Source organism: Carlito syrichta, unplaced genomic scaffold (genome assembly GCF_000164805.1).
Source record: "Carlito syrichta isolate Samal-C Ts95f unplaced genomic scaffold, Tarsius_syrichta-2.0.1 Scaffold305265, whole genome shotgun sequence".
Classification (NCBI taxonomy): domain Eukaryota; kingdom Metazoa; phylum Chordata; class Mammalia; order Primates; family Tarsiidae; genus Carlito; species Carlito syrichta.
In genome coordinates this window covers 72,086-97,316 of record NW_007249361.1, presented here as the reverse complement: position 1 = coordinate 97,316, position 25,231 = coordinate 72,086, and the positions used below count along the sequence as shown (strand labels likewise).

The 25,231-nt window shown below is 34.5% G+C and overlaps 1 protein-coding gene across 1 annotated transcript in view; it reads right to left on the bottom strand.

Moving 5' to 3' along the window:
* Window positions 1-25,231, bottom strand: part of LOC103263796 (dihydropyrimidine dehydrogenase [NADP(+)]) — a 405,431-nt gene that overhangs the window by 354,774 nt on the left and 25,426 nt on the right. Inside the window, 2 exon segments of the mRNA XM_021714144.1 lie at window positions 7,368-7,449; window positions 12,462-12,658. Coding sequence (XP_021569819.1) covers window positions 7,368-7,449; window positions 12,462-12,658 — 279 coding nt within the window.

The window sequence follows — 25,231 nt, the reverse complement described above, 5'->3', positions numbered from 1 at the left end:
CTACTCCATCAAACTCACCAGCCTGGCTCCTGCCAAGACAGGAGGATTTTTGGAGGATGACTATAGCCTTCTGCAGGCTTCACTAAAGAGCAGGTTGGAATGCAGTGCCTGGAACTGATGTGATATCATCGCTAAAGCATACTTATGAAGTCACACGTATCCCGCATATGGCCGTTGGTTCGGCAAATCCATGTTTTTCCATTCCAATTAGAAAAAGAGATCAGAAACAGTGCAGATTCACAGAGGACAGACAGGAATACTCATTGGCAGTTTTGCCTCAGGGGTATGTCAACTCTCCTCAGTAATAATACATGTCATCTGAAGCAACCTGGATGTCCCACAGAACGTCATTGCAATTCATCATACACTGGCACCATGTAGATCAGACAGCACAAACAAGAGATGGTGAGTATACTGGAGTGAAAGACACCTGCTCTCTGAGATCAGGAACAGGCCACTGAGTGAAGTTCAGATGGCCAGTTGTCAGGCATGTGCCTGGACGGACCGAAAAAGTGAGAGACAGCTGTCTCCCACAGCCCTGCTAGAGGGAAGGGAGCACAGGCCTGGTGGGCTTCTTTGGTTTCCTAAATGCAAAAGTCTACAAATAGGTCAGACAGGAAAGACAATACAAGTTTAAACGCCAATGGAATCATAACAGCAGCTAGCCCTCATAGAGTCTTTAACCAAATGTGAGGCTTTCTTCCAAGCACTGCACACACAATTTCCACAAGGGCCTTAGGAGGTGTCCTCAGTGTCCTCATTGCACTGACAATGGAATTGAAGGATAAGAGGGTTTCAGCAGCTTTACTGAAGTCACACGTGCAGTCTAATGCCACGTGTAGCAGCTGGGTTCTACGTCTCTTGAAGGTGAAGGGTGGAACCAGCACCGTTCCCGCAGGCAAAGGACAAAGCATCGTACATGAGTGCCATGGAAAGGGTGGTGCTTTTGGAGTTGAAAGTGCAAAGCAAGGAATGTAGGGGGGGCAATGACGAGGACCACGGAGGGCCATTGTTCCATCTTTCTAACATATTAATTCTATTTTTTTTAACTGGCAGATAGAGGAACTGTTTGAAAGTTTATAATAAAGGAACAGTCAAAGTGATTTAATAACTAATATTCAGAACTCCAGAACATATCAAACACCATAGACCCAACAGAAGTGTCAACTGAGCAAGTACTATTGGAATACTTCATAGTAAATATTTAGTAGTGAGTATTACTATTAAAATTACAGTTAGATGCTACTAAAGATACCTAATAGCAAGGCTTTAGTACTTTAATTTGTTATAGCTTTTAAAGAATGGCTATTCTATTTCATCTTCTTAAAAAAGGAAGATGGAGAACTCCACAGTTTGGTTTATGAACTAAATAGCCTTTATACCAAAATATATTCAAGGTTAGACATGAAAGAAAAGAACAGGTCCACCCACTATAATCAAATATTAGGAAACTGAATACGAATGCAGGTTCCAAAGGTGGGCAGTGGAATGCACTGAGAATGGGTTAACTGATGGGAGTGATCCTCAACACCTTAGCCTTCAGTTTAGTTCATCCACTGCCTCAGCAGGAAGATTCAAGAAAGGCCTCCCATCCCTCCTGAAATGAGTGTGCGGGGAGGCCCACAGAAGTCTAGCAGCGGTTCTGTAGGATTTATCAAAGGAGAATGAAGTCGTCTCAGTCTTTCCACCACAGCCGAGTGAACATGCCTTTGCAACTGTAACACTAGGACAGATGCACAGACAGTGCATTTGTACAGTCGACTCATGAGCAGTAGTGGGGAAGGAACAGCTGGCCGTTTCTTTTTGTGTATAGAAAGCCGGGAAGACAAGTGTCTGGACTCTTGGTGTTAAGCTCCTCGGACTGAGACCAGCAAGACCTTACTGGGGAAAGACACTGTGGAAGAGACAGAGGACGACAATCATAGGCCAGCAGCTCCACGGTGGAACTGAGGACACAGCAATGACAGCATTCAATGGGGTGATAGGCCCCAGTATACCCCTCCCTCTCTGTGACTGGGAATCGACTCAAATTTCCCTTTCCTGAGAGTTTCAGGCCCAAAATGTTTGGCATGCAATACATAATCCACTCTTAGAAAGAATTAGGAAAAAATATTTCATTAAAAAAGCTTTGCTTATATTATGTCTTGGGAAAGTGAGCTGAGATGTGCAAAACTTAACTAAAGCCAGTATCACAAGACAAAAAACAAAAAACACACATACACACACAAACAAAAACTACTGACATAAAACACATTCCTGTGGCTGACACGCTATGAAATCTCAACATTATCTATTAGACAGACATGAAGCTAGAATAATCACATGGTGGGCATTTTGTTTGTTTTTGCTCCCTTACTCCCGGTACTTTTAAATATACAACATTTTCCATTTTGATTTTCTTGGATATGAATATAGAATATGTTCTGCCTTTCTATAATGACTTCAATACCATATGATTAAATACTTCCTAAATCTGGAATAAGAATCCATTCCACTTCAGGTTCAGTGTAAGTTACTATTTTGGTCCAACAGAAATTCTTAATGTCTTCCACCTTAGAGCCCAAGTTCCATTTAGGATTTGATAAAACAAATATTTTTATATATCCATAATATGTGTTCATTTATATAATAATATTTATTAAGCAGGATGAAGAAAGGTTTAAAACTTGTTTTTGGGAGATGAACTTTCTTCAAATAAAATATGTGATTTCCATTTTTAAAAAATGCAGATAACAGTGTACATAATCTTTACATTTTCTAATAAAAACTTTGGTTAAATAAACCACATATGTCCAGAAGCTCAAAGAGAGATAGAAAAAAATAAAATGATTTTTAATATATTTAGCTTTCTTTAGACACAAAAATATTTTATTAGTTATTAATGCACATTTCTCTCCTCCTAGTAGAGGTATGATATGATTTTATTTTCATTTTTCAATACAACCCTATAATACTGGAAATTCTTTCTTCAGATAAATTTAGTAAAAAACAAGACGATATGAGTTTGTTAAGAAAGAGAATGCGAATAGACTTTGTCTCGTATTATGAAGCAGAAGAAATGCATAGCAGTTACAAATTAAGTTTACTCAAAATAGAATTCTATCAAAATATTTTGAGAAATGACAAATATACATATTTTAAACATATCTAGAAAAATGCAAGATTTTCATGAAGATGCTACATTTTTAACTCTGGAAATTAGAAGTATTATAAGGAGTATGAAATGAAATATTCATTTCTACTTGTATTCTAAATTGCATAACAAATAAAAAAGGAACATTTACTCTAAATTATTAATAACATCATCTGACGCAAGCATCACAGGATATCCTATCAAACTCTACCTTGGACTAAAAATAATTTGGAGGGGGTCTATATTGAAATTAAGCTTTATAAAAATCTAAGAGCTTTTATTTAAAAAAATTATAGCTACAAAGCTATTTCTCCTAAAGGTAATAAATAATTTTATGACACTAGAAATGATCCTTTTATGTGAGATAAATTGAGAATATATTTGATAAAATAAACTTCATATCATTCTGATTAGTTAGATTAAAAAATGAAAATTGAATTCTATCACAAGAATACAGAAACAAATACAACTATTATCCCTCATAACTGTTGTCTATGGGGGAAAAAAACTAGAGTTATTCAAGAAAAGTAACAATAATAAAATAATGAAAACACAAGGGTGCTAACAAAGGTGTGTTTCTAGGGAAAGTCATAACCCTAAATGTTTTCACTATTCAATCTATAAAAATGAAGTAAGTAAGAACACAACTCAAGGGGTTAAAAGAGACTAACTAATAAAGATGGCAGAGAAAATGTTAATAAAGATATAGTTAGAAATTAATGAATAGAAACACACTACTTTGAGAACTGATTCTTTTAAAGAATACATTAACTAGGGAAACTACTACAGAGTCTTATTAAGAAAAAAGTTAAGAAAACAAGGTAAATTTAGAAATGAGAAAGAAAAATTTAATCACAGGCACAGATATTTTCATTGCATAGTGAAATAACAGGTTTAAATCTGTGCTAATAAATTCAAACATCTTGATGAAGCAGGCATTTTTTCTAGCAAAATATATATTGGCAAAATTGACATGAGAATAAAATAGGAAAGACTAATGACCATGGAAAATATGATGAAAAATAGCCAAAGTTCTATCTCTCATAAAAGGACACTGAGGTCAGCAGAAAAAATTGTCCAAATTTAGTAAAAAAACCAAAAAATTAGGTCTCAAAATCATATTCATACCAATGATAAAATAACGAAATGCTCAGAAGTTTTATTTTATAAGGCTAACCTAACTCTATCATCACAAATTCACAAAAATTAAAATAGTATTTATTGATTTCTCACTTTGTAAGTGTAGCAACAGTATTTGACTATTACTTGCTATGTTTCTACTTTTAATATCCATTATATAAATAAATCAACACAAAATAAAATTTAAAAGATACTAACAAGACAAATCTAGTTCTACAGGTATAGAAATAATAAAGTATAATGTAAAAATTAGTATAATCCCAAAATTCAATGATTAGTATAATTCAACATATGAACTGAATGTAAGTTTTTTAAAAGAGCAATTGAAAAATGTAATATCGCTCTTTTATTAGGTTTTGTCTAACTTAATACAGTTTTGGTAATGTAAGATTAGAAAAAATATTTATTCAATATGATTAAAAATGCTATCTCAGTGTCAAGAAAAAGACTACATTATCCCTCTTTTTTTAACATACCAGCCATTGAAATAGTTGAAGGAAAATATATAATGTATAAACAACAGATAAAATTCTCAATATGTTCTTGTGATATGATATTTGACTTGAAAAATTCATCTTAGAACTAATACTATTTATCAGCTATTATATATACGAAAACCTGAAATTATTCAACACGAAATTTAGCTAAAAATGATAGTTTGGACTGAAGATGATGAATTGAACTCGATTCTGAACACAATTCATTTATGTTTTTCAGATGATAGACGTGCTTATTAAACTACTGAGAACACAGGACAGAAGTTCAAAGAAGAACGGTTCTGGATGGTTTCAGTTTTTGGGACACTACTTGGCAAATGCAAATTCTGAATAATTATTTGTTGAACAGATGAGACAAAACTATTGGAAAGAAAAAGAAAATTTAGAAGAATAGCCAAGATAATGCTAGTCCATGAAAGCTAAAAATAAATGCATACATAAATAGGATAATGTATGCATCATGAGCTGCACAGCAGTCAAACAGTATGAACCCAGAGAAAAGTTCATTACGTTGCCTAGAAATTCCTGTTGACTTTAAATAATATAAAGCTAGTTGAGAGAAACAAACCAAAGGCAGATTCTAAGAAGAACTTAAGTGATGAGTAGAAGGAGGTAACAAGTAGAGACTACTCTTTAAAAAATGAACCCTCACTTGGCTAAAATTGACAGATCATAAAGGCTGGAAGCGTATTCCATCATTGGACAAGAGGCCCCAAAGTGAAAAAAGGGCATCATTACCGCCTCTCTTCAGAACTGTACATACTTCTTATTTTCTAAGCAAATCTGCATATTTTCTCTTTTGTACATCTTGAAACAACTTAAGAGATGTACAAGACTGCACTACCTGCTAGTTAGGTTCCATTTTTTTCTCAATAATGTAACAAATTCAAAGTTTAAAATCCAAGTGTACAAAATGGTGATAACTTCTTCCCACACCTTCCCAAAGGCAACCTGTGCTCAGATTCTTAAATCTTTCCAGAAATATTCCATGCATACATGTATTAACATATATGCTTATATTTTACACAAATGGTAGAGGCTTACTTTTTCATTTGGACAGATATTGGTCAAGGCTAGGGATATCCATTGACTTTGCCAAAGCTATCTGACTATAAAATTAAGAAAGTAGCATGACTGTAGCTCAAATGTATTTACTGACCCTCAATGCATTGGCTGTTACTACATCTTGATGAGTTTTCAAATAAGAGTAATGGGTATGCCTTCATTTAAGGAATATATCTGGTCTTGTGAAAGTTGAATATAATCTTGCAATTAATTTCAAGATAAATGTGGAAATGCCTTAAATTAATTTCTTATTTTTCATTTTTATTGATACATAACTATGCATATTTATGGGGTACATGTGATATTTTTATACATGCATACAATGTGTAATGATCAAATCAGGGTAATTAGGATATCCATCAACTCAAACATTTATCATTTCTTTGTGTTGGGAACATTCATCTTTAATTCAGTAGTAATTACCGAATATGTTAGTGTGAAGGTTCAGTAATCATTTCCTTATTTAATGAGATTTAGGTAAGAACTTACATTCAAACTGAAAGACATTTTTAAAACTTTTTAGAATATATGTTTGGAAATAATCACTCCCAAATTATCTGTTTTGAACACTGTAATTTTGATTGTTGAATTTTCATAAAGTTGGTACACATCTATGCTGTGTTTTTGCTATCATATTTTTTATTTACTGATTATCTGTAAATGTTTCATCACTAAACATCTGGAAAATAAAATGTAATTACAAGCATAAAAGCACAGAATATTGTTTTGTGTGCTTTTTCTTTAATTGATTAATTCTAAGTTTTGTGGCAAATTCAAGAGCCATGAGTAGTTTATTAATTACTTTCAAAATATCTGCATTTGCTCATAGAATATATTGTGTAAATCATGTAACATTACTAATCTATAGTGTCATATCCATTATGCAAAATTAACATTCTGAAATAAAAATAGCAACAGTGAAGAGCTGGAATATAATACTCTTAATAAAAAAGAATAGAAATATGTAAAGCTATTCCCTGAAGATACAATGTGTCAAATTTTCAACCATCTTTAAAATAACAACACAATATTTATTTCACAAAAACAATGAAACACACACAGCTGTTGCTTTCTACCCCACTGATTTACTGCTTATGTTTTTATCACATTAACATTACTGACATGATGCATATAATAAATAAAATGAACCTCTGTAAGAAATTGTGTTGCAAATTGTGAAATACTAATGTTTCAGCGTGCACACAACTTGCATGAGAAAGCATGATTAAAGAGACCAAATCCTTCTATTAGCTGCACGGAACCCCTAAAGCAATTTAGGAATTTGTTTCTTACAGACAATTAATCACATGCAGGCGTGCCAGATGAGAACTATTGATTACCCTTTCCAGGCTAGTGGCATTCAGACAGTAGACAGACAAATGCCCTAAGCAAGGGAAAGTATCTTTCTGCTTCTGCCTGGTGTTGCTTTTAATTGTTCTTCCCTAAAATGTGTGACATTTGCTGTTAATACTTAGTGTAGAACGCACCCCTTTCTCTTTGAGTTGCACATATATAGGTGTTTTTTCATTTACCTTTACACCAAGGTCCTTCATAAGCTCAATCTCAAAATGCACTACATCATATGGCAGCCGGAACTGGGGGATTTCAGAAGTGCTAACAGAAAGAAGAAGAAGAAGAAGAAAAACATTAGTAAAAAAATTACCAATCCTAAAAAAAAGTCTTTATTGATCAGTATTCAAAAAATAAATATCTCTTCTAAGGGTATTGATGTATCATATAATGTGAGCATGAGGGCACCCACATTTTTATTGACACAATAAAATATTACATGGATAAAGTTATGTAGAAACTGATATAAATAACCAAATTGTTATAACAGAAAGTAGTAAATATAAAATTGACCAAAAGCAATTCCAACACTTTTAGGTTCAATAAAGGATTTCGTTGGTTTATTTAATAGCAATTTATGGATTCCTAAGATAACAAAATCTTGAAAACTAAGAACTAGTTGAAGTGATAGAGTTTAATACACATATATAGATATATAAGCTAGCATACACTTCCATATTCTATAAACATGTCTCTAGCTTGTTGAAACTCAAATGTATAATTCTGTTTACCATGCTGTTTAGAATATTAATAAATCAGTTCCCAGTGATCTATGGAGCATTTTTACAGTAAACCAATCTTTTGTGAAAGCTGTAAGTGTCTCAAAAGGATACAGCCATTCCAAAGTATTCCTATTTGATATCAATGCTCACTGTCTACATTTTAAAAATCATGTGACCTATAGTATTATTTTAGTAGCATAATGGCTTAGAGTATTAAAGGTAAGCTCAAACACTTTCCATTGTTTTACAGCAATTAAGAGGCTATTATGTGTTATATAAGTTTAACTATTGCTAGTTAGAAATGTAAGATTATGTGTAAAAATGAATTTGGGCATAGGTCAGAGACACAGCTTTCTAAAACTGACTTGTGGACTCCAGTTATATCACCTCAGGGGACCCCAGAATGTTCTGGCCCTCACAGAAGGGTTTGCTTCAAAGGCCAAGCAGGAGGATCCTGAATTGTCACGAATGCATGTGGACACCAGGAAACACCCAGACTTGATAGGTGCAGGCTCCATGGGTTTGGGACTGAACATGGACTATTATTAGGATCGGATGCATGCTCTCAAAAGGCTGGTCAGGGAAACAGAAATCATGGGCAATGAGTAAAGAATTCCAGCCAAACAGACTAAGTGCAGCAAGATGAGAATCTTGACAACATCCAGACTCATTGTGAGGCTGAGTGCCTTCCTCTGACTAAGTCCTATGCTGGATTTTTATATAGGATGTAAGTAGAAGTATATGGAATGAAAGGGAGAAAATGGCACATGTGGTCCAGATGATTGCCATATTTGTTGGTGATGTCATCCCCTGAGATGGCAGACTCGGGAAGAGCAGTGGAGAAGTGTGTGAGGTGTGTGAGGTTTGTGAGGTGTGTGAAGTGTGTGAAGTGTGTGATGGCCAGGACTTGAACATGTAGGTGTGTTGTTCAGGACAGAGCAGTCAGGGCTGGTAGAGACTGTTAAGTATTCACATGTAGGTGGTCAGAGAAATCAGGAAAGAGAATGAGCTGACCCTGGAGACTGCCTGGTGAGAAAGGATAAAAAGACAAAAGACAGAATTTGGTAGAAATGATTACTTCCCAAGTTTGTTGTTTACTAAAGCAAATTTTTCTTCTATCTGTGCTCTTGTAACAATCTAAGGCTTTGAAAGACTTTTTTTCTTGCGGCAACCATAAATCCTTCAGTGCAGTCAGTGGAATGTCAGATAACATGAAAAAAATCGTCTTTCTTCTATATTCATGTTTCTTTCATGTAATGGAATTTATCTATAACAACTTTCCATTCTTCTTAAAGCACATTTCTCATCCTTTGAGTTTTGCTTCAGTTCATTATTGTACAGATACCAGACTTTAAATTTGCATTGCATCACCATTCTCAAAATATTTCCTATTGCTATAACTATTATACCTAGATCTCATTTTTCTTTATTGGCAATCACCATGAAATGCAATAGGTGTAATAAAAGCACAGTAGCGTTTGAAATAGCTAAGGTAAAGGACATCATCAACCTGATTATCCCACCTAGCAAAAGTGCCAAAATTCATATATATTATATTTTTTGGGGGGGGGGGTTGGAGTCTCACTCTGTTGTCCAGGCTGGAGTGCAGTGGCATGCTCACGGCCACCCCAGTCCTGACCTGCTGGGCCCAGGCGATCCTTCTGCCTCAGTCTTCCAAGTAGCTAGAACTACAGGCGTGTACTACCACGCCCAGCTAATTTTTTTGATTTATTGTAGAGATGAGGTCTTGCCAAGTTGCCTAGGCTGTTCTTGAACCCATGGGCCTCAGGCAATCCCCTCACCATAGCCTCCCAAAATGCTGGGATTACAGACTTGAGCCAATGCATCCAGCCTATATATTAGATTTTAAGAGAAAAGACTAGACAGTATAGATTCACAGGTATACTTATACTCTCTTAACACCATTTTGTTTATCTTTGTTATCATAATATTAGGTTCTTTAACCCTGTTAAGCTCTTATAGAAAAAAAAAGAATCCACCATTGGAGGAAAGCAAAGATACTGATTGTTTTATGAATGTGTTGCAGGATAAAAAATAATCAACTGTGTCCAATACAATAGGGATGAAGTCCCAGATATTTTTTTACTGATCTAGTGATTTTTAAAAAGTGGTTGTGACCCTAATTCACCAGAGATAAAAGAATCTGTTTGGATGCAAAGGAGGAGGAAAGACAAAACTTGACATCACCTCTTTAAGCAACTGATTTCAAATACAAGTCAATTTAATCTTTTTAGTCACTTTGAAGATAGAAGAGAATGAGAAGCAGCTGAAGCAAGAAAATAAACGAAGAGAAAAAATTTGTGGTTGTAATTCTGGCTAAATTCTAGGGTCAGTTTTTATAATCCTGTAACAGTGACAAAAAGTGCCTCCATTGTGGGACAGGATGAATGAAACCAATTAAACACTCCATACTGTCTCCACTTTGGGAAGATTTCAAGGCAAAGGAAAGAAATAAATGTTTTTATAATCAACCAAAAACAACACGTCTGGCCATGAGTCTGTCCCACTAGAAAATAGCAAATATAGCCGGGCTCGGTGGCTCAGTCTGTAATCCCGCGCTTTGGGAGGCCGAGGTGAGTGGATTGCCTGAGTCTGAGGGTTCGAGACCTGCCTGGGCAACTTGGCGAGACCTCATCTCTACAATAAATCAAAAAAAATTAGCCGAGCATGGTAGCATGCGCCTGTACTTCCAGCTACTTGGAAAGTTGAGTGGAAGGAACGCCGGAATTCAGCAGGTGGAGGCTGCGGTGGTCGGGAGCGTGCCGCTGCACTCCAGTCTGGGGGACAGAGTGAGACTTCAATTCAAAAAAAAAAAAGAAAATAGCAAATATGTTTTTGAAAAGTTTAATGTGAATTTATATATTTAAAATGCTCATCCTGCATTTGAGTTAAAAAAAGAGACACTCTAATAACCCTAATCTACTAAAACTGACAACAAAGAATAATTCAGAAAGAGGACAGGTTCCACCATAGGCTTCTTGTGAAAATACGATTAAGGGGCAAAGAGGTTTTTCCTAGTCTACCAGGATACACAACAATTAAGTTCGTATTTTTTAAATTAGCTCAAATATTCACTGGTGTGTATAATTGAAAAACAATATATGATGCTTACATATATGTTATTAATATAAATTATGTTTTTTCTAATTAATAAAGCTGTGGTAAACACCATTTTAAAAGACAGTCTAAATCCTTTTAACAAAATAATATATAGGGTATTTCACTTTCCAGAAAAACAAATTCATGTAATACATGCAATCTTCATAGTGATGAACCATCAATACAGAAAAATAATTACTTCTTAACAATCAGGTTATTTATACTTCATATCCTTTCTAAAGGGAATTCCCAGGATGTGATATTTTTACATGATGATTCAGTCAAATAATTTTATATTAATGATATCTTATAAATATTTATGTCAATAAATATATAAAAATATTTATATCAATGACACAAATCACTGATAATTTTTACCTTAGTTTTAGCACATTGATCAATGTTGAAATTTATACATATATTAACAAATATTCACAAGTGCCCCCCAAAATAAGAGGTCTCACAAAGTTTAGTCACAACTTCATTAAATATATTTTCTGTGATTATTAAAAATAGTAAATTTATTCCATACAAATAGGTCAGTAGCCCTAAAAATCTAAATGCTAAGTATAAAAACAGATATTCTAAATAGTTGTATTTTATAATCCTTCATTTTTTGATATAAGAGAACACGTGTAGTAAAAGTAATTTAGTAATATTATCCACTTACCACCCAAATTATTTCTCATTTTTACATAAAATGTTTTAAGCACTACCAAATCCCTACTTATAATAAATTTTATTTTGTTATAACTATAATGGCAATATATTTCCAGTGTAGCATTCCATTTATTTCTAAATTTAAAGTCCCATTTCAATGTTTGAATCTCCATGGAAATAAAATGACTGTGTGATTGAATTCTAGTTCATAATAATGACACTTATTAGCATCAAATATTAGTACAATATTTATTGGATAAATGCTGCAAAAATGTACATTTAAATAGAAAATATTTCTAACAGATGCGGACAAAACTGTGATCAAATGCAAGACTTAAGAAACTGTGAGCTGAAATATGTGAGCAGGACAGCATATCTACATAGACAACAAAACTGAGAGTTCAATATTCTCCGGAGCCAGGTTTTCCCCATCTCTAATATCCACGATTCCCATATGCATCTCTATTAAAGGAAAGATTCACAGAGATAAAATAATTTCTCATATCATTGGTTCCTATAATCAAAAAATATTTTTCTGGAATTTCTCTTAAATTCACAGAACTAGACAGAGAAAATTTTAAATAAATATTGCTTAAAGCCAACTGCAAAATTTAAAGTGAATAATGTAATCAAAATTTGAGCATTTGGAAAAAGAACATTTAAAATACCATCTGTGAGCCTGAAGTTTCTATATGATTATGAACCAACAATATTCATAATTGTTTTACCCCATCATTTTTGACACTATAAACATGAAATAAATGTAGGCATTACCTTAAACCACCAACATATTCTTGCTTTTCAAATATAGTGATGTCAGAGTACCCCAATCGAGCCAAAAATGAAGCACAACTTATACTTGCAGGCCCAGCACCAAAAAGAGCAATCTTTGCAGAATAAGCTTCAGACATCTTTTCTGGGGGAGGCAGGGAAGGATTTCTGATCTGTGGGATATTCATTGCTTTGAACACCTATGGAGAAATCAATTACCATTGTTAAAATTTTTAAGCTAAATTTTACATCCTCAAACATATCTTTAACATTTCAAATCCATTTGTGTTTTAAACAGCAGCAAGCAGTACATTTTGGGCATTAATATGCCATTTTAGAAGTTGTGTTATGTCAAGTAGATGAGGACGTATGGTTGACTAACTCTCATTCTTTGAAATGCCTTTGTAGAGTCACACCTCCTCTAGGAAGTCTTCCTGAATCATCTTTCTCACTCCCACCTCTAAGGTAAGTTACAGGCTCCTCCTCTGAGTGCCTACAGTGTAATTTGTACATCTCTAACACAACCACCTACTGCCATATCTATATAGGTGTTCCATTTCCATGTCAGTTACAAGAACAGTTCCTTGAGCCAGGACACATGTCCTATGTTGACATATTGCCATTGTACTACCAACATTTAGAGTTGCTCTGCCACATGGTAGGCAGTCAGTGAATAATGTCTTGGCCTCTGCTTCTGGTGAGGATGAGTTAGCTTTAAAAGGGGAGTCTTAAAAGCAGCAGCTGAAGCGCTGGGGAGGCACTGAAGCAGACCAACCACAAAGGTGCTAAGACCTCAGAGAAAAAGGAACAGCAGGGAAGAGAGGCGCTGGGAGTCACGTGTCCCTTAGGCATTGGCCACTCTCAGCAAAGGGAGGAAGGCCAGAATCTTGAAGAGGACTACCACTCAGAAAAGAGAAGTTGGTGATACTCTAAAACAGGAAAGACACAGTGTTTTGGAAATGCAGGAGGCTAGTAACCTGGAGTAAAAGAAAGAACACACACACACACAAAGGTGAGCTTAATTCTTAAGCTGCATAGGACAAAAGCGAAGGGTCTAAACAGAAAACACCTGCAAAGTAGGGAGTAGCTTTCTGCACTCTGAGGGTCCAGAGGGAACAGAAGCTGGAGGGTGGGAGTAACTACAGAAGGAAGGGTCCTAAACACCCCAGCACAAGCTGGGGCTGCAGGTGGGCCGTGCTGTACAAGTGGGGACCAGACGTAGGCAATTCACCGTGCTGCCAGTCAACGCAGCCATGGATCAGAAGGAAGGTGTTCAGCCCACACTCTAACTATAGCATGATAGGGAGAAACTTCTGTGAGAATAGTGAGTCAACCACAATACCTATAAGTTTGTATATACAATGCTGGGTTTTTATTTTAAAAACCCAGGGCTATGAGAAAAAACTACAAAAATAGACAGAGATGCATACATAATCCAGAAAGTGTGGTTATCAAACACAAACTTTAGAAGAACTATGAATAATTATGCTTAAAAATATATAACAAGGATGTAAACTTCACCAGAAAACTGAAATTTACTAAAAATAAATTTAATCAGAGAAAAAAATATGAAATTAAAATTAAAAAGGGCAGCATACAGAGATCTAAAAAAAAAGTAATTTAATCAGAGAAAAAATATAAAATTTAAATTTAAAAGGGCAGCATTCAGAGATCTAATGTACACATAACTGGAGTCTTAACTGAAGAGGACAGAGAAATGGGAGCAGAAGCTCTGTTTGGAGAAATAGGCCATAGGTTTCTCCAAACTGAGGAGAGACATCAAAGGATAAGTCTTCTAAAACCTTAAACAAGGTAAATATTTAAGAGCTTATAAGAATCACAGTGAAATGGCTGAAACAAAAGTAAGAAAAAGAGGCACCAAAACACCCAAAGAATCAAGACACAATGAGTAAAAATAAGGCTGACAGCTTTCCTCTTCAAAAGAATGACAGAAGTTAGAAGACAATGAAATAATATTTTCAAGTATTGAAAGCAAATACTTTTAACACAGAATTCTATTCAGAAAAAAAATGTCCTTCAAAGGTGAAAGTGGAATAAAGATATTTGCAGAGTCTATTGCTGCAGTAAAAGGAGTACAAAAGAATACTCAAAATTTTAAAAAGTTCTTTAGATCCGGGCTCGGTGGCACAGCCTGTAATCCCGCACCTTTGGGAGGCTGAGGTGAGTGAATTGCCTGAGCCCGCGGGTTCGAGAACTGCCTGGGCAGCGAGACCTCATCTCTACAATAAATCAAAAAATCAGCCGGGCGTGGTAGCGCATGTCTGTAATTCTGGCTACTCAGAAGGCTGAGGCGGAAGGATCGCTGGAGCCCAGCAGGTCAAGGCTGCAGTGGCCGGGAGCGGCCACTGCACTCCAGTCTGGGTGACAGAGTGAGACTCCAACTCAAAAAAAAAAAAAAAAAAGTTCTTTAGGAAGAAAGAATTACTCCAGATAGAAACACAAAAATGCAGAAAAAATTTAAAAAAAAAAACACTGAAATTCATACATAAATGGGTAAATGCAAATGAATATTGACTACAGAAAGTAACAACATCACATGGGGTTTAAGGAAAATGAAAACTTAAATGCTTGGCACAAGACATGAGAAGTTAAATAGTAAATGTGTACTAGACCACAGCATTTTCAAGGAGGGGATGAGGGTGCTTATGTATGTCAGACTGCCATCCGTTTAGGATATGTCTCTATCTCTTAGCCGCTACTAAGACAATATTTTAGAAAAATGTATTTAAGCTTGTAAATTTATTAAAATGTACTTAGCAAAGGAAGATATACCTAGCTTCTTTGGGAACATGTGAAATTTTAAAGAAATACTTTATTCTAAAAGTGAGAGAAAATTAATATAAATAGATGGAGGGCCTAGCAAACCAACAAACAAATAGTGAGATGGTCAATATAAACACAAACATAGCTGTGTGTGGTGGGTGCACACCTATAGTCCTAGTTACTTGGGAGACTCAGGCAGGAGGATCACTTGAGCCCAGGCTGCAGTGAGCTATAATCATGCCACTGCACTCCTGCCTGGGTAACAGAGTTAGACCTTGTCTCTAAAATAAAGAAGTAAACAACAATCATAAACACGAGAAATTACATTAAATGTAAACAGAGTAAGATTCCAATTAAAAGACAAAAGTTGTAAAACATACACACCTTAAATATAAGGACACAGAGAGGTACAAAGTTATAGACTGAAAATAGTGACACCAAATAAACACTAACAAAAGAAAACTGATATATGTATACTAATACCAGACATATTAGACTTTAAGGTAAGGTGCATTAATAACTTAAAGAACATTTCAGAGTGATAGAAAGGTCAATTTATGAACAAGATTTTGCAATTCTAAACCTATAGGCACTAAACTATAATTTTAAATCTATAAAGAGAATTTGTCAGAGCTAAAAGTAGAAGAACTAAATCAAAATATTCTCACTATTCTCCTCTCATCAAAACTTGACTATTAGTGGTGGCCTGTGAATAAATTCATAATTTAGGTAATTCATTTATAATATTTAATGAATTACCTCACAGGGTGATTTGCATTGAATAATTCAAAGCAATAACTTTCTCTGCTTGTGGAAGTCCAGGCAGAGATCAATGTCACTTTTCCTGGAACTGAGGAATAAAGACAGGCCCTTATGTTTTATTGACTTATCCCACACACACCAGCTACTATAAATAAAGTCTGCCCTTCAAAATAGATAAAGAACAGACAAATCATGCCATTTAAAAGTTAAAGAAGAGATTATTAGCAAATATTCCAAGGTCCAATTTCTCAACTGAGCTAAATGGCTTTCACAGATATTCCCATCACATTTTGGTATTTTTATTCAAATACTTGATCACATTTTACTTGTTTACTGATCTGCCTCCTCCCTTAGACCAAAAGATCTTTAAGGGTATACACCGTCTTTGAATTCATCTTTTAATTTCCAGTGTTTTTATACATGTTCATAGTACATAGTAACTAATAAAGAGATTCTATTAAATTGGTAATACGATAATTTCTTATTCCACTACCCTGTATACTTTGCACATTATTAATAGATATTGCTATCCTTCTCTGAGTTATCCAAGTAGTATAGATTTTCTTTCATATTATTTTTGAAATATGATATACTGCTACTTTTTATTTCTTTCTAAACAATGTGAACAGGGAGCTAAATTCTAACTCTAAATTAATGAAAAATTACTGAACCATTAATAAAAATGTAGCTGAAATATTTATATTTTCCCAAAGTGAGATTTCATGTATTTTTCACAAATAGATACTTAACACATACACTGAACATTAACAGAGAAAAACAGCTGATTTCATTTACAGGTTAAATAAGTGCAAATTTCTTTTACATTTAGTTGAGTACTTTTATCTTTGTGAGCTAATTATTAAAAAATTGACTTTCTCACATTAAAATTTGCTAGTACTTATAAATTAACATTGCATTTTAACAGACTTTGAAAACAGGAGACATATGATTTTTGAAAAGGAGTATTTATTGCTGACAATAATGGAAGAGAATGTAACGTGATTACTAATAATTTTTCAGGTTAAAATGTGTTATAATGTGAAGGTAAGGTGTTATGACCAAATAGAATAGGATTTGTGAAATGTCTGCCTTGTTGCAATCACTCAGAAGCAAAAAATAGTTAAGTTTTGAGACACTGTGCATATCTGACACCAATTCTAGCTAGTGATATGTAAATAAAGTAGCAATAATGTGTATACATTTTCTCCTAAGAATATTTGATTATATTTAATAACACTTTTAATAAATTGAGTGCAAACATTGAATTTAAATGTATATATATTTATTGAATCCCTAGCTGTGCCCGACACAGAGTTGAAAGCTCTTGGGGGTCTGAGGACATGGAGTGAGCACACTCCTCCACAGGCATCACAGCCTGGACATGCACTGGAGCCTAAAGGGTTAGCACCGAGTTGCTCCACTCTAAGCTCTGCCACTTACAAGTTGTTTACTACATACTCATTACATTGCTCTGCGCGATACACTACTCTATCAATTGGTAATCCTTTCCTGTTTTGTTCTGCTTTTTTTGTGCCATTTTTTGGGTAAATGTGTTTTTTCCATCTTCATTTTAGATTCAAAGGCTACACTTGCATGTTTATTACATGGACGTATTGTACAGTGCTGGAGATTGGCTCTCAGGTGGCCTATTCCTCTGACAGTGAACACTATACTCCATAAGTAATTTTTGAATCCTAGCCCTCCTTCCCACCCCCTCCATTATCAGTGTCCCCAATGTCTATTGTTCCATCCTTGTGAACATTTAGATCCCACATAGGTGCGAGAATATGCGGTATTTGGTTTTCTGTTTCTGAGTCAGTTCACTAAACCCACAGCCAACATCCTACTTAACCAAGAAAAGTTGAAAACATCCCCCCTCAGAACAAGGACAAGACAGAGATGTTCACTCTCACCACACTTATTCAGCATCATACTAGAAGTCCTAGCAAGAGCAATCTGGCAAGACAAAGAAATAAAATGTATCCAAATTGGCAAGAAGGAAGTCAAACTATCCCTGTTTATAGACGACATGATTGTATACCTAGAAAACCCTAAAGACTCCTCCAAGAAGTTACTAGACCTGATGCATGACTTTAGTAAAGTCTCTGGATACAAAATCGATGTATAAAAATCAGTAGTGTTCCTATATACCAACACTCAAGCTGAGAACCAAATCAAGAGCTCAATCCCACTCACAATAGTCATAAAAAAGTAAATAAAATATTAATAACTAGGACTACACCTAACTAAGGAAGTAAAATATCTCTACAAGGAGAACTATAAAACAATGATGAAAGAAATTGTAAATGACACAAGCAAATGGAAGAACAGCCCATGTTTTTGCAACTTTTTACTGCATTGGATTTTCTCCCCTTTGTTTTATAGCAGGTTAGATCAACCTTGACAGTATTTCTAACGAAGTGAATACTTAAACATTTCTGTAAGTGTTAGCACAAAAGATGGTATATTTTTAAAAGTATGGCATTGAAATTAGACTGCTTGGAATTGAATCTTGACTCCCACTATATTCATAGTATACAGTATCAAATAAATCCTTCACTATTTTTATGCCTTAGTCTACTCAACAGTAAAGTGGGGTTAATAACACCTATCTCATAGGGTTACTATGAGCATTCAATGAACTAATACCTGTAAAGCACTTTAGAAAAGCTTCTGACCACTTAGCAAATCTTCGTTACTTTATTTACCTAGTATTCAAATTCTATGAGATAGTGTATATCTAAAATCATACTGGCCAACATGGAAGCTACCAGGCACATGTGAATATTCAAACTGAAACCGAAATTAAATTTAAAATTTAGGTCGTCAGTAACACTAGCCATATTTCAGGTACTGGATAACTTATATGGCTAGTGGATAATGAATTATAGGACATTTCACACATTGTAGAAATTAAAATTTCTAACATATAATTTAGCCATCAATAACCTAGTAAGCACTGTTAATGAGAAAATTAAGTAAATAATTAGAAAGCAATGAGTTGTAAGTATTTGTTACATTTGTTTATAATATGTATTTTAATACGATTTTTATGATTACAAGTTTACATAATTTAACTTTTCGTAATGGCTGTATTTCACAACTCATTCACAAATCCAGTGGTTCAAGCACCATTTGTTGAAAAGACTATGCTTTCTCCATTGTATTGCCTTTGTTCACTTGTCAAATAAGGTTGATGGTATTTATGTGAATCTATTTCTGAGCTTTCTCTTCTGTTCCAGTGATCTATTTGTCCGTTCTTTCAACAATACCACACTGTCTTGATTATGTGGCTTGATAATAAGTCTTGACATCAGGTAGCATCATCCTACAACTTTTGTTGTTTAATATTGTGCTAGTTAATCTGGGTCTTTTGCCTCTCCTCATAAACTTTAGAATCAGTTTGTCAATATCTATAAAATAAGTTGCCAAGATTTTGATTGGGATTGTATTGAATCTATAGATCAAATTGGGAAGAGCTGACATCTTGACAATATTGAGTTTTCTACCTGAGAACATGAAACATGCCTCTATTAGTTATTCTTTGATATTTTTCATCACAGTTTTATAGTTTTCCTTATATAGATTTTGTACATATTTTTGTTGGATTTATACCCAAGTATTTGCAAATGTAAATGGTGTATTTGTAATTTCAAATTCTTACTATTTATTGCTGGTGTAAAGGAACACAGTTTACTTTTGTATATTCACCTGTATCCTGCAAAGTTGGAATAACTGCTTATAAATTCCAAGAGTTTTTCTACTGGAGTTCTCAGTTCATCTGAAATTCTTTTGGATTTTCTGTATAAACAATTATGTCTTCCATGAACAAAGACAGTTTATATCTTCTTTTCCTATCATTATAACTTTTCTTGTCTTATCACATTTGTTTATGTCCTTTTTCAGGTGTTCTCTTTCCTCAAATGTTACAGCACTTGGTCTATTTTAATATTATTTTACCTTTTTCATTAGTAGTAGATAACAAACAATTATGGAGCCTTACAACATAGCACACACTGTGCTATAAAAAAAAAATGAAAATGTCCTAGAACCAGCCCTGGAAGAGCTCTCTGGGGGCTTATTCCTAGGTTTACTGCTGTGAATTATGTACAGCTGCTATAACTGAGCACTAATTATCTGCTAGACATTTTGCTATGAACTTAACATATTTTTTTCACTTAATAGCATAGCATGCAATCTATGCTATTAAGTGAAAAAAATAAATGCAATTCCCCATTTATTTTGGAAGTAGAGTTTTTCTTCCCAATTCATAGTCCCAGGGCACAATAGAGTTCTATCACATAGCAGACACTCAACAAGATTTTGATGAATTTCAAAATTCCTGAACTCTAGTGGTATGCTTCAACAAATCTGTAAAAGTCACTGAGGGAAACAGTTTTACCTTAGTGATAATAAAGAGCATTTATTTACAAGTGAATGTTCTTTCTGAGGAACATTTTAAAGTAAACTTCTTTGCATAACCATCCTGGAATTTCTGACCTTTCATTCATCTGGAAAGTGCATTTATTGCATCTATTCAAATTGACTTTACTAGCATTTTCTCCACAACTTTCACATTATTTGGAGGCAAAGGAGAGACTATCTTGATTTTTAAAATGGAAAGACTGAGATGCAAAATGGAACCATGAGACTTCTCCCCCACGTCTCCTCACATTCTGGAGACAAAAAAATTATAACTTTCTAATAATTACATAGTGCTCCATAAATGAAAAAGGACACAGCACTGTAAATTCAAGGGTATTTACCAAGTCTAATTTGGGGGTCACTCTTTCTTGTTTTAATCTTTCTTATTTCTAAAATGGTACTTAATGAAAATAATATGATAGCTATAAATGATAGCTATAATTCTTCCCCAATTACTCTGCTTGTTCTTATTAACCAAGCAATAGCAAATATAAACTATTGGGAAACCATGGGAAGTAAAATATTCTTGGAGATTTCAGAACATCTCTAGTAGGTGAAGGATGAATTGTGAAAGGATGGTTGCATTCTGTATACTTCATAAGAGGTTTATATTTTGGCAAGTATTTAACCTGATTTCATTTTTATTATAGGATAAAAATAATTTCTGGTAATTTCTAAAGGGATATTATTGCATCAGTGTAGGTATAAGGCAAATTTTAATAGAAATAATACATTAGTTTTCATCTTGCTGGTTTCGGTTTCTTGAGCTATTTAATTAGTGGGAGGAAAATCTGGTTACCTTTTGAATGCTTGAATGGAGGAAAATTGCTATTTGTGCATCTAAAAGCAAGTTACCTCAAATTACATGTCTTCTAGGAGAAGACATGTCTATATAATTTTTTCTTGTAACTTGCTTCCTTTTGTAAAACAAGTCAAAGGAAATACTGAGTACATTCTATTCATTGTGTTCATTCTCTGAAAAGAAATATACTTGGGCTACCTGACACAGTTTTCTTCACAACAATTGAAAAGGGACACCAAAAATGAGAACTGTTCCTAATGTATCAGAAGTGAAGAAAACTTCACGTCATGGCAAAAATTTTAGTTATCAGAATTATTGATGTATTCATAATGCTTGAAAAGTTTATTTCATAATTTTCACATAGTTAAAATTGACATCATTGAGAGACACTTTTGGCATGGCAAAAATACTGTGGAATTTGAAATCAGGATATTCTGTTTTATTCAATTTGGTAAATATTTTTATGTGCCCTGCATGTCCTAGATATCAGTATGAGTAAAAATATAGACCTCTGGTAAGCAGCTCCCTGGGGTAACACAGTACTCATATGTCTTATGGTACAGGGTTCATTTTTACAAATGGAGCTCTCAGAATACATGAGCAGGCAAAACTACCTAGAAGATAGGAAAGTCAAATCAAAAAAATAAAAAGTTATCTCAGAAAGTAGTTCACCTCTCTAAAACCAGCTCTGAAATTGAAGAGTAATGATGACTTCAGCAATTTATCATGAGGATGGAACAAGTCAATGATGACAACTTCTTGTGATTAACACCTCTTGTATGGGGCAGTCCTGGGGCAGTGTAACATTTATATCTCCAGTTCTAGCAAACTTCAAATTTAGGTAGGATTGTTCATTTTATAGACATGGAACTGATTCACAAGTTATTATTCTGACACTACAGTCCATATTATTATGATTATACAAAGGGCATATTTGGCACTTGAGGCTGCACAACTAAATTAAACTGAGCAAATGCAATTTGAATGCATAGATGTTCATATTTTAGTTATGAGAAACTTTATTCATTCAAAATTCTATGCAGGTTCAAGTCAATCAAGGCAGACATGCTCTTGCCTTCAAAAGTTGCTCATGCTTTTCCCTCTGCCTTGAATATACTCCCACTCCTGCCTTGCTGCCCTTGATGAACACCTGACATGATCCATTTTAGGTTTCAGCTCCTGAGCTTCACTTCCCTTCCCTGTCAGGCTGTCTCCTGGGTCTCCTGGCCACCTCATTGTACTGTACAGTCTCGACTGTCTCCATGTCTATCGAGGTGATCCTCATCCCCAGACACTACTTGTCTCAATAGTCTTCATACCTGTTATAGTGACCGTCACCTCCCAGACACGTGCTCAAGGCTGAAGCAGAACAACTAGGCTGCCAGAAGTTGGGCAGTAGTTATTAGATCTTTCTGGGATCAAGAGGATAAAAAGGAAACAACAGACAGTGGGAGCAACGTGACAATGGGCTAGAGAGACCTTCCTCCATTCCATCATCTTCAGTGGGTTGTTCTGTAATAATACTATTTTTCTAAAAATTGCAGTAGTGATAAACGATGGAGCCAAGTCTACTTATAAGCAGATTGGTATGATAATAAAAGCACAGCAATTGGAAGGCAGGCATAATGGAAATGCACTGATTATTATTATTCATTAAACATGTTCAAGGAATGAGCTTTTTGCTTTATGGATCATATTTTTCTTTTCATTTACTTCTTCCTCTGTTTTCTCTCTCTCACTATCTGCACTGGACATTGCCCACTTACACTTAATCATTCTTCTTTTTTGTTATGTACACATAACACTACACAGTTCCACATCAGTATGACTTTGGCTGCATCTTAGAGTTGACCATTGGATGTTCTCATTCAAGTATAAATATTGTGTACTTTCTATAACCTCTTTAACCCATGAATTTCCTACAAATGTATATTTTAAAATTTCCAAACATAAATTTGTTATTGTAGTGGTTTTCATTTGGATAATATTTTTATTTTTGTATTCTGGCTTGCTGTATTGAAAACAATAGTCTGCCTTCTGTAGTTTTACAAGGCCTGTACAGAATCAGCATTTATTTTTCTTAACTTTCCAACAGGAGTAGGGGAGTCCAGGCCTCACCATGTATGATGTGTTGACTACTCAAACTCTCCAGCAGTTTCTGACTGTCAATGTGGAGATTGGCAGAAAGTGACCCAAGTCTCCTGCTTACAGGGGCTTCCATGCCATTTCTAGCCCCAAAAGGGAGGTACCTTCCTTTTAATTTCAACTTTTAACTTTTTTTCCTATGTGCTACTAAGTTCCATCTGTCATTATTCTTTGGAAAAAAATGGGTGGTCTAAATTTTAACTCGTAGCATCATGCCTTTCACAAATGATTCATGATGCTGCAATGACATTGCATTATACTACTTTATACTATTATTCATCAAATATATTTTATGAAAGTGTACACTTTTTAAGTAAAGATTCAAACCAATGAAAGTCCATCATTCTAAACTGTAAATTGTCCACAAGACTGTATATATTTTGACTTACAAAAAAACAAATCTAGGAAATAATAACTAATAGCAAATAATTTTAACCATGCCATTTGGGTAAATTTCAAAGTTATTACCCCCAAATCACCGCAGCTCATTTTTATGTTTTAAACCTCTAGATACTAAGGCAGTTTTAAAACAAACTAAAATATTGCGATGAAAGTCATCTTGCAACTCATCCAGCCGCATAGTTTTATTATCAATTATTGTGCCAGCACTGAGTATTTTTAATAGATTTCTTAAGATTTTTGGAGAAGAATGTCAGATATTTAGTGAAATCTACCAAGACACTATTCTTTTCTATCAATCACTGCAGTAAGACTAAAAGGAGAGATACAAATCAGATCTTAACAGATGTTACTGTATTTGCATCCCTGAAAGCCACATTTCACCAGGCAAAATTATTTATTTTATTGCTGCTCATTGTATTCTTTTAATCTATACCTTATTGCTCTCAAATAATTCACTTGCATGTGTGTATGAACAGTTCACAAACTATTGATAATCTGATTTTAAATGCAAGCAGTATACTGACACCTTACTCAAAGTGATAGAAATTTGGGACAAGACAAGTGTAAGATATCATTAATCCAACAACTATTCTCTAATCTGTATCTGATTAATAAATGACCTGAAAAATATATTAGCCATAATACTGGTTATTTTTCACTATCATGACAATTTATCTTAGTTTTAGATCAGGAACATGAACTGATAGATTTTAATGACCAGTTTGCCAAACTGTATTACAAACATCCTATGCTTATTCCCAACTTTACTTGTGTACAAATTATCACAAAATCAAACTTAGGCTTTTCAAATTAAATGAAAACTGCTGGCAAATGCTGAAACTTCAAGATCCTGGTTATACTGGCCTCCTTTTTAGGTCATGAATTTAAATTTTGTGGTGCTCTTTTTATATAATTTTTAATAGAAAGAACCAAAAGTGTTATCTTGAGCCCTACAAAACCTTGATTAATTCCTGACTACAGAATAGCACTCCACTGTCAAAAGAAGAAAGGAAAAAATAAAAATTATTTGGTAACATGCACTAGTAAGAAAACGACTAAGCCATAAATGTTGGCTTTACACAATCTATTTTGATGTAGTTGCTTCTTATCTTACAGAAAATCAAGAAGCTGAGAGGTATGGTGGCAAGGTACACATGCTGGACAACTCGGTATGAGAGACAGTGCTGTGAATGTGCAGTCAAAAAGCTGTTTTTTTCCTGAGCCTGTGCCACTGACTAGTAACCCTCTTTGGGGCAGGTGAGGGTTTGCAAAATAACGCAGGGACCACTAGCTCCTGTTCTAGACTTGCCTCTGACAACGTGAGGCAGTAGAAGTTAATTAATATCATAGAGCCTCCTGTTACTCATATTTAAAATGAAGATAACAGCTTCTTTTGTTTTTTGGGTTTTTTGTTTTGTTTTGTTTTGTTTTTGAGTTGGAGTCTCACTCTGTC